Consider the following 10,699-nt stretch of genomic DNA (forward strand, 5'->3'; position numbering starts at 1 on the left):
ATATCTGCAGGGTAAGAAATGTCCCTCCACAATATCAGGAGAACAAGGCATGTAACTGCATGTGGACAGCTTGGATTTTAGTTACTATATCTGAGGAGTGTAAACTTCATAAAATCAGAATGGTTTGGATTGGGAGGAACCTTAAAGCCCATCTTTCTTCACCCCTCTACCATGGGAAGGGACACCTTCCACTAGCCCAGGTTGCTCCAGGCCCTGTCCAACCTGGCCTTGGATACTTCCAGGGATGTGGCAGCCACAGCTTCTCTGGGCAACCTGTGCCAGGGCCTCTCCTCTCTCCCAGTAAGAAGTGGTGGCTGACTAGTGGTTATCTCATGCAGTACATAATACTTGGACTGTTCCCATCTGCTTTGTCATCATTTATTCCAGTTCTGTGGAGTAAATGGGAAAACATAAGCAATCATGGAAAAGAAACACTATTAGCAGGTTTATACTTCAGTGCTCCCACACACACTTGGGTCTTGCAGGGCACTGCAGGATCAGGTTTACCTTTGTGTTGTGAACTAAACATCAATGTATAGATTTGGTGAATTAATCTCCCTCCCTCCTGAGCTGTCTTTAAGTGTCTTTACAATTGGAATTCTCTCTGGATGCTGAAACGGGGTGAGATTTAACACAGATTGGTACGGTCGCTCCCCCCCAAACTCCAGCCAACGGAGGAGTTTGTTCACTTGTGTATGTCTGGTGATAATGTAAACCTATTTTTTTGTCTTCTGCACACAATGCACAAAGCAGGTGAACCAGTAACTTTTCTGGCCACCTCAGATTTTGCTTTACCTACTTTTGCAATATGTACTGGAAGACATTTAACCATTTTCCCTTTCTCTCCCCTTTTCAGCTCAGAGACACTAATCATCTGCTGTTTTTATGGAACCTCACTACACTGCCACGAAGAGCACCAGCTCATCAGGACTGAAAGAAATCTGAGACTGAGTTGTCCTATTTTTCCTCTGAAATCTTCACCAAGTAGTAAACATTTTTTGAAGGGGAAAGGGGGTAAAGATGTTAAAGCTCCCCCTCACACCCTGTTAGGGCACCTGTACCTAATGTACATTTTCCTTAAAGTTTAAAAAGATGTTAGGAAATATTTTATAAAACTTTTTTGCAATAAATGACGCATGAAATTATTAAAGACTATATGACACTTACATGCAAGGAACCACTTGAATTCTTAGTATGAAGACTCACTGCAGATAACTGGGGTTTTTGTAATGTGACAGTCACGTTTGTATGTTTTGAGAGGTGCCAGTGACGGAGCCAATTGCCTGGGAAGTTGACTGTAACTTTTGAACTTTTTTCTTTTAATTCTTGACTTTAGCATTGCAATTTTCCATTCTCTGAGGCTTAGTTAGTATTTAGTGCAGGTGTTAGCAGAGCTGTGATCTGTGATCAAAGCATGTCCAAACCCAGTTGTATTGTGAAATATGAACAGTCCTGCTATTTGAGACCAACATTTCCCATAGAGCTGATGGAAAGGACAGTGACCACAAACTCCATGGATCTCTGTTTTATGGGAAAGCTCCTTCTGTGTGAATATGGTTGCATTTTCTTTATGCTATTGTAACACTTAGGGAATTGAGGATTGTGGAATAACGTTGAGAGGGGCTACGAGGCAGAGAGCAGCTTATAATCCTAAACCAGGATGGGAATCATGAATGGAGAGTGATTAAATGGGATGACATTTCTATTTCAGATCATGGGTTATTTTTTCCTTTCGACATAAATATTTTTCAGATAGGTAACTAGTAGAGAGCAAAGGTTTAATTAGTGTTTCTGATGGTTGTTGATCTGAGTTGCGTTGACTTCTTTGAAAAGCTGTAAATCAAAAATAGAAACCCAGTGGGTTTTATCCATTTTGTTCCCCTCCCCCAAATGTCTTGGGTAAGGCTTACTTCAGTGGAGCTTGGGAATGCTGGACACGCTGCTGAAATCTCGAGTTATTAAATATTAATTTATTTGTCACTAATTATTTCCATTGTGTGCACACTGTCTCGGCAGAATCATTTCTTTAAAGTTCTTAGCAGGGGGTTTATTGTGTAACCTGGGAAAATAAATATTTGTTTTGAAGAAATGAAAATGTGCACGTAATCTACTAAAAGTCAAATTTTTGTTTCTATAGAGATGAAAAGACTCGTAGTAAACTCTTTTCCTCCTTACTAATATCCTGATTCAATTGGAGAAAATAAAGTGTCTTTGTCTTGATCGTTTAAAACCAGAGAGACCTTTTTGAGGGGCCTCTGGGTCAGCACAAAGACAGTTTCTTTGTGTCTGGAGCCTGAATTAATCACATGGAATTTGAAGTTAGGATAACTCTATCATTGGCAACAGGTTTATACTTGTTAAACAATCAGAGAGGGGGAAGTGAGAGGCTGGAACAGGCACCCAAATCCCAGGCAGCCCGGCAGGGATCCACACACTGAGTGTGTGTCAGCTCTTGCCTCAAGCTGGTTCAGTTTCTGCTTTTGAGAAGTAAATTCTTTATTTACAGATCCAGAAATGGGGTACTCACTACCTACTTTTTAAAAACTGGCTGTATAATGCTGTACGGTAGGTTCAAAGTGTACCAATTTTCATGATAATTTCATCATAAACTATAAATTTATTTTTTAATTTGAGGTAAACATTTCTCCTACAGTGCTTTTCCTGTTCACCAGTTGAAGAGGATCAGGTTCTGTTCTTGTTCAAGGCCTGAGATTTGGCTACAGCTGAAAAAGTAGGACATGTGACATGAGGAAAGGGGAGATTTGGTGCCGGGTATTTGCCAGCCTTTCACCTCCAGAGACCCAGCCCTGATTGATTGACAAGGAATGGGGGCCTTGGCCTAATCAAGTACATTTTTACCCACCCCCACAAAAACCAAACAGAAAAGAAGCCACCAAACATGGCACAAACCAGTTTCTGCTCAGGAAAAAGGCCTAGGACTGTCCCAGCAGGGTTATTGCACATTGGATGGAGAAGTGATTGATGTTGTAAGTGGAAGCCAGTAGTGCCTGTCTGTGTGACACCTGATCTCACCAGGGCTCTCGTTTCCTCCCCTCTGGGAGCACTTGGGCACAGCAGCTGAAATAGAAGAAATTCACTTGAGAGAGATGCAGGTCTGCATTGGAGAATATGGGTATATAGAAATAGCATCAAATAGACAAGGTAGCTGATGTGTCTGCGTTGGTTTTCACAGCAAGAATCGCAGCCATTGCTTTTGAAAACAGATTTTCATTTGGAAATGAAATTGTCAGGGATATTCTAATGATAGAGAATTACAGTAATGTATTGCTTTTCACTTTTTTGCTTTAGTTGCTTAATATTTAAGCTTTGCTCCGTGCTACCTTCTTGTCTGTATATTGAATGGTCACTATGCCTCTTTCATTTTGTAGACTTGAATGAGGAAAATATGATTCACCCTTTAAGGTTTGCTGAGAAGTAAATGATAAAGAATGTTGTGTAACATTTATTCAAATAAAGCCTTGATTTTTTTCAGTGCTCTTTTAAAGGGAAATAATGTTTTGATGTCTTAACTTTCTTGCTTTATTAGTCATTAACCCCAAAGCCTTTGATTTATGTTAAAAGTGGTTTTTCTGGATTAAACAATGATTAAACTGAGTTTTCTGGTCCATGCTGGAAGTCCATCATGTGGACAAGTCTCCTTTGGCCACAGTGGCTAAAAGATCCCAAGTCGAGCTCAGCCAATTGGAAGATTCCCACAAGCAATAGAAAAAATTGTAATTAGCAAGAAAAGATGAGTGTCTGTGGTAAGGACAGATCCAAAGAAGCCCTGCTGGCTCTGTCCCATGGCTGTGACCGAGGTGCACCCCGGGTTACATTCCAGGTGGAGGAGGAGGGGGATGCCATGGGAAGGGGTTCCTGCCCTGGCACACGGGGTCCTTGGGCTGGTTTTACAGATTACTCTGTTTCATACAAGTCTGGCCTTCTCAGGTAAGTGTAACGGGGTATTTCTCCATCCAGGGAGGAATCGCCTTGCCCTGAGCTGTGTTTCCTTGCCGTGCTGCCCTGGAGCAGGTGGTGCTGGAGCAGGTAATTCCTGTTCCAGAGCTTCATCTTGGCACTGTGGCTGAAGAAGGGACACACCAGCAAGTATTTCTTCAAAATATCTGGTGGTGGTGTGTTGATGGTTGGACTTGATGATCTTGAAGATCTTTTCCAGTCATAATGTTTCCATGATTCTGTTAAATGCCAGACTCTGTAGAATTCCACTTTCCCATGAAATAGAAGGCAGCATTTATACACATTTTTTTCCACTTGCATTTTTGTTACTGTAAAGAAAGACAATATAATTTGAGTTGAGCTCCTGGGTTAAACAAAAAATATGCTGCTAGAGTGAACTTGGTTTTTAGGGTGTTCTTATTTCAAGGTAGCAATTTCTGGCACAGCCTGCCAGGAGCTGTGGGTGACACAGAGGCACTGACCCTGCTGGGAGGTGTTTTGTTGCAGTGACCTGTTGTTAATACAAGTTTTCCCCCCAAATCGAATTAACTTCTGGAGTTAAGTGCTGGTGTAGGAGGACAGTGCCTGTAGGGACTTGACTTGGCCCTGGGCCTCTGGGATGCTTTTGGAACCCATTGGTGCCTCCTGTCACTGTGAAAAACACCCACATCTGGCCGTAGCTCGGAGCAGAGCTCCAGCATATGTTTTTCTTTTCCTTCACAGGGTTTTTTTCTCACTCTGTCAGGATTACAGAAACTCCCATCCCCTTTCTCTCATTATTCATTCATCCTTGCAGCAGTTCCTCTTGAATTGGTGATCCTCATTAGGCTGTGGTGGAGGGGAAATCCTGCTGCAGTGTAATTGCTCACTAATGGCTTTTCCTTTGTGACTGGTGTTGGCAGCAGCGCTGCGGAGGCTGCTGGGTTTGCTGGGGAGCCCGGGAGAGGTTGGCCAGGCAGATTTCAGAGCTCTGCAATTACTCCCTGGATTAATCTTCACTCCAGTGGCTCGGTGGCAAAAGGATAAAGGTGACCCAGCCTTCAGTGGGGAAGCCAAGCCCACACAATGCCCCGCTAATGGTGTTCGCTGCTGCCCCGAGCATCAAAAGGGTGACACTTAATGAGGGCAAAAGTGCCTGGAGCAGCTCTGGCGTGGGAGGTTTGGAGAGATTCCCAGCTGAAGTGTGAGGGATTGGTATGGAGAGTTTGGATCTTTTAGGGGGAGACCACCAGGCCCATTTCTGAAGGAAATCGTGGGTCAGTGCCAGAGATGTGAATTCAGGCACTGTTATTTTGAGGCATTGTGTGTGAGGCGGCTGGGCCTGAGGCCTCAGCTGTGGTTGAGGGAATCGCAAAAGGGACTCCCCCATTCCATCTGGGAATGATCCCCCCTAGGATCATCTCCCACCTCACGACTCCTCCAGGACTGCCCAAAGTGTCAGGGGCTGCTGAGGTTTGAAAGGAGAGGCCCTTCTCCTGCTTTAGGACTTTATGGAAAGCTGGGAATGTCCCTGCCTGGGATGCTTCTTTGACATGTGAGCTGTGGTTGAGCACCGTGAGGAGCACCTGTGGGTGCTCAGAGACCTGAGAGTTTTGGGAAGAGCTCATCCCTCTGCTCCACATGAAGCAGTGCCAGGGCCGAGCACATGGAGGGGCCAGGGCAGAAACAAGCCCTGTGCACGTGGCCTTGGCATCAACCACCACTCACTGCCTTAATTTCTTTTCTCTTCCTCACTCGTCCTTGCTCAAGTTGGTGCAGTGGATTTGTCATTCTCCCTCCCCTGCTGGGAGGGAACGTGGAGGCCACGTGTTCTACAGGGAGTGCAGGGTGGCAATAGGAAAAGGATTGTGTTGTTTGCTGGTTCATACAGTGGGGTTTGTTTATATTCTGTACCTTGTTTTCATGGTTCTGCTGCTTTTGTTCCGTGGTCTTTGTTCCTCCTCCCTTGCTGGGTTTGGAGCACAACCTGTGGGAGCTCCACGTTGGGCAGATTAGACATCCCTGCAGATGTTTTTGGCTTGTGCTGAATTTGGGGTAAATATTCCATGCCACAGGAAGGGTAGTTCTAATTTTGAAATCCAGATTTTCAGCCGAGCTTAGGGAATGGAATTTCCAAGTGTGGCTGTTCTTGGTCATTAAATATTAAAGTGAGGCTGTGCCTGCTGGAGGGCTCAGCCAAACACTGAAGACTGAGCTGTCAGAGGAAGGGGCTGGGGGCTCCAGAGAGTACAGGGATGATACTGGACCATGCTAAGGGTAAGATCCCAGAAATACTAATGCTGCTCAGATGGATGTGGATAATCCCTCTGTGATACACTCACTTTGCTCTGTTTGCCTTTAAAAAGACAATACTTGGGATGAGCTGTGAGAGTAGGACTGGAGTGGCCAGACCTCACACAGCACTGCATTAACACTGCAAAATCAAACCAGGAGACATCAGCTGCATCTTGGCTTAGAAAACTTGCTGCTGGCTGCAGGTTCCATGGCCTCAGCTGCATTCCAGCGTGGAGCAGAGACACAAACATACACCGAGGCACAGCAAGAACTGTCACTTCAAGTGCAGGTCAGGGCTGGAGCCATAAGCAGTAAATCTGTGATCTTCTAGGCTCCTTCTTTCCCAGAGTTCCCAAACACTGCAATCCTTCCTTCCTCAGACAGAAAAGCCCCACAATGGAGGGGCACAGGGGCACAGCCAAACGAGCTCATGGAAATATGACAAATGCAATTAGGTGAGCTGAGCTCCCAGCCCCCCTCACCCCCCGCCTCTCCAGGGACCTGCTGCATCGTTGGGCACTCGCCAGCAGCACTCAGGAATACATTTAGGAAGCTGTTCCAGCAGCCACCGCCCAGACTAGATAAGAACATTTCTCCCCTCTTCCTGCCATCTCTCTTCCTGACCTCGCTCTTCCCCGGTGTGTCTGCAGGGAGGGTGTTGCCCAGGAGCACCGGCCACACTCGGGGTTCTGCCAGGGACAGCCTGCAGTTCACACACCAGAGTTAGAAACAGAAAATCCTGTGGCCAGTGTGTGCTTATCCCAGAGGAACAGGCACAGCTCATGCCTGGATCCTGCCAATCTCCTTTGTCGTGGCTGGGGGGGGTTCAGGTCCCCGGGCAGCTGTGGGGGCCCCACTTGTGCTCCCAGAGACCAGCACCCACTCAATCACTGCCCGGAGCCAGTGGATGCCAGGCAGGCAGTCCTGGGAGCCAGGACCAGAGCACTGCTCCCAGCCAGGCCGGGAAAGGCAAATCCATTTCTGTTTTGTCCGCTTCGGGAATGCTGGATTTGTAAATTGTCCTCTTCAGAACCGGCGGGTGAGAAACGCGCAGTTCTCAGGACTGCAGGCTGGAGCTGCAGATGGTTTCCACCTGGGGGATTCCTACTGAACATGCAGAATCAGGAAAAAGGTGGTTTATTTTAGTTTTCAGTTGATTTAGGATCTTTAATCTTTGTCAGGGTAGGTGGTGATGACTCTGCCTTAATGCCACGACTCCCAGCGCCTCTCCCAGGGCCCCCTGACAGCAGGGACTGCCCAGCAGTTACAGCCCTGCACAGGTTTGAAAGAATGAAGTTGCTGAACAAGAAAATGCTGGGATTCTTCCAAACAGGGAAAGCTTGTGAATGAGCAACGTATTAATGCTGCACATTAAATGTGCCCCGACGCATCTTTACCCCCTGTTAAAGAGAGGAGGCACTTGGACATAATTGGTTCTTGGCTGCAGCAGAGCTTGGCTGGCACGGTAATCCCTTGGGAATAACACAGCTAATTAAAGCCTAGGAACTGGTGACCAGCAGCTTCTCCTTTCTCCCTGGCTGTGTCTGTGCTAATCAGAGGTAGGGAGATCTCCTGGATGTTTTGTGCTGAAATGTGCTAATCAAGGAGGGAAGGATTCAGCTTCAGAACTCGGTGCTCTGTCAAATCCTAAATATCCTAATGCGATGAGCTGAGGGGGATTTTGGATCCTGCTGGGTGGGAGGGGATCAGCTTTGTCAGTCCTAGGCCTCTTCCCAAGTCCTGGATTGTGGCCTGCTGCTGCCTCACTTGGGGCTGGTGTTTTGGGAGACAGATTGTAATATGTGAACTGGAGAGAGGCCTTTTTTTTTTTTTTAATTCTTTAAAAAATGTTAAATCCCCCAAATCTTTGGTGAGACTGGGGAACTGCAGGTGTTCAGCTCCTCTGAGGGTCAGGTCTTGGGACTCAGAGTGTCCAGAATTAGCTGTTCCAGGCCAGGTTGGACTGGGCTTGGAGCAACCTGGAATAGTGGAGGGTGTCCCTGCCCATGGCAGGGGATGGGACTGGATGATCTCAATGTCCCTTCCAACCCAAACCATTCTGGGATTCTGTGAGGTCTAAACCCCAGCCCACCTGCAGCCAAAAGGACAAAGCCAGTCTCTGAGGGTACAGAGGGCAGAAGGGAGACAAATCCCAGTGTCAATTCTGATGTCAAAAATGGAAGGTCTGAGCCACAAGCATTATGAAAATCCTGGAGAAAGTTGTTTATAGGGAGAGACTTAACCCAGCCCTGTCTGTCCAGCTCATGGACAAGACCAACAGGTCTCTTTATTTCTATGCAACCACGTTCAGGGGGAAAAGCCTGGGTACTAAAAGGTTTTGTATTTGGCAGGCAAAGGAAGAAGGAACAAAGGCAAGAGCTGAGCACGGACAACTCCAAGTGGAAAAGAGGCACATGCTGGTTACAAAGAGGGTGAGTAACTATTGGAACAAATTAGCAATGGACTTGTTGGTTTAAGAACGCTTATATTTAAAAGATTACATTTCATAAAACATTTTTTTCCTTTTAGAGGTTGTAAGTCCAACACGTGACTCACAACTCCCTGGCACTGAGCTGGAGTTATGGCCAGTGGCACCAGGAGGAAGTACCAGTTACTTTACTGGGGGCAGCTGTGAGGACTAGTTTAGACATAAAGAAAAATCTTAAAAAGCAAAACACATGCACTTGTTCAGGATTTGGACAATGCAAGAGGACTTTCAGGCAATTAACTGGAATTTTACCTAGAGAAGAACTTGCTGTGATGGCAGATAGCACGTCAGAGGTTTCTGGTCCAGCTGGAGAGTGGCACTGAGCAGGGATGACCTGGAGGTTTGAGCCCTCAGTAACCATGTGCCCAATTCCCAGTGAGTCTTTCACACAATCCAGTCAACTACAAACACAAGTGTGGAAGCAAATCAGCTGCAATCCTGCTTCATTGGAAAACTACAGGGGTACATCAGGCAGGGAAGTTGCACTGATTGAGGATGTGTTTGTTTAGCAGGTAGGAATTTCAAAAATTTTGTTCTGCTTTTATTTTCCAGAAGTTACCCAGCCTCCAGCCAAGAAGGGATATTTGCAGCCTTCCAGCCCTTTAAAGAAGTGAAGCAGGAACAGGATGGAAGGAACAGAATCTGTCACTGAACTCGTTTGTAAGAGAAGCAGGAGGTTGCTAAAAGCCAACTTGTAACTTGGCACAGCAGCCACACAGGGGTGAGTAACAGCTGCACACACAGTGTGGGTAAAGATAGAAATTCATTGGTCATAACAAGATATAGAAAATTTGAAGCATTCAGAGTAGTTCCAAAGCAGCTCCATTTTTCTTTGTTCCAAAGGTGTGTACAGATGTTGCAGGGGAGTGAAACCCAGGGCCCAGACTTGCCCTGCTCAGTCAGGGATGCAGGACTGGGGCTGGTCCCTGGCAAAGTCCAGCTGACCCCTCTGTCCCCCTCCAGCCCTGTGGGCTGCCAGGCTCCAGGGACAGACTGAGCTGCTGCCAGGGCCAGCTGCTTTCCCACTCTGGGGAAAGCAGGAACAGACATCCCTGCCCTGCCTTGCTGCCCCAGGAGCTCGGGGGAAGCTCATTCACACATCCCTGAGTGCCTCAGGCTGGGCACAAGCCAAGCTTAGGAGTTTCAGCCCAGCCCAGCTCTGCCCAGGTCTCCACTGCAGCAGCTTAGACACCTTTGCTTTGTAGTGTTCCAGGTTTTAGGGAAGATTATTGACATTTATACTGATCCCAAGCCTCTAAGCCTTCCCTGAAGCTGAAGAGCTCAGCTGAGGCAGCAGTGGTTCCACAGCTGATCAGCCCCCCTGGCCCTGCACAGGCCTGGCCACGTGAGCCTCTGCCTGGCAAGCCCCTCTCCAGCAGCTCTGAGGGGCAAAATCTTTTATAAATCCTCCCATCCACACACCAAACCCTTTTTCCCAACTTCACCACTGCAGGAAATTCAGCCTTGCACAGAAACTTTACTCCAGTAAAGTCTCAGTCTCAGTTGCAGCACAGGGAAATCCCAGAGGCCGGTGGTTGTTATTTACTTAAGTGACATTTTAATTATGCAGAAGATGCTGGAGGATGCACAGGCTGCAAATGAGGGCTTCTCTCCTCTTCTGACAATGACATTTTAATTCCCATAGACTTAATACTTAATACTCACTGTAGAATGGAGATGGTTCACAAGCAGGTACTAAACTAAAAATGGAGCAGGACAGAATTAAACAATGAAAAAAAACCCTCCATAACAAATAAATAAATAAATAAAGCACCAAACCCACTGTAGCTGGAAAGGCTTTTCCTTTCAGGCTTGTTAGTGAAAGGCTGGAGCTCCTTAATTTCAGACACACACAGAGACTTTCTGAAATGAATTCAAGATGACACCCAATAGCCAAGACAACCACTGCTAATTATTTAATTAAATCATGTATTGAAACCTGCATGGAGACAACTGAAGAATCTGCCTCCAATGTAAACA

The 10,699-nt window shown here is 46.4% G+C and overlaps 1 protein-coding gene across 3 annotated transcripts in view; it reads left to right on the forward strand.

The window, feature by feature from the left end:
• The window catches only part of PWWP2A (PWWP domain containing 2A), a 31,835-nt gene extending 22,430 nt beyond the window's left edge, over positions 1 to 9,405 (forward strand). For 2 of the 3 annotated variants that reach the window (XM_050312248.1, XM_050312252.1), the window contains exon 3: positions 857 to 3,505. Coding sequence is in view for 2 of the 3 variants with exons in the window: in XM_050312252.1 (XP_050168209.1) it covers positions 857 to 870 (14 nt within the window). In the remaining variant the exon portion in view is untranslated. Of the gene's footprint in view, positions 1 to 856; positions 3,506 to 8,582; positions 8,664 to 9,271 lie in introns of those variants that run through there. The other variant, XM_050312251.1, reaches the window with a different exon arrangement.
• Positions 9,406 to 10,699: the final 1,294 nt, after the last annotated feature.

This window comes from Myiozetetes cayanensis, unplaced genomic scaffold, assembly GCF_022539395.1.
Source record: "Myiozetetes cayanensis isolate MyiCay16 unplaced genomic scaffold, myiCay2020 scf17, whole genome shotgun sequence".
Classification (NCBI taxonomy): Eukaryota; Metazoa; Chordata; class Aves; order Passeriformes; family Tyrannidae; genus Myiozetetes; species Myiozetetes cayanensis.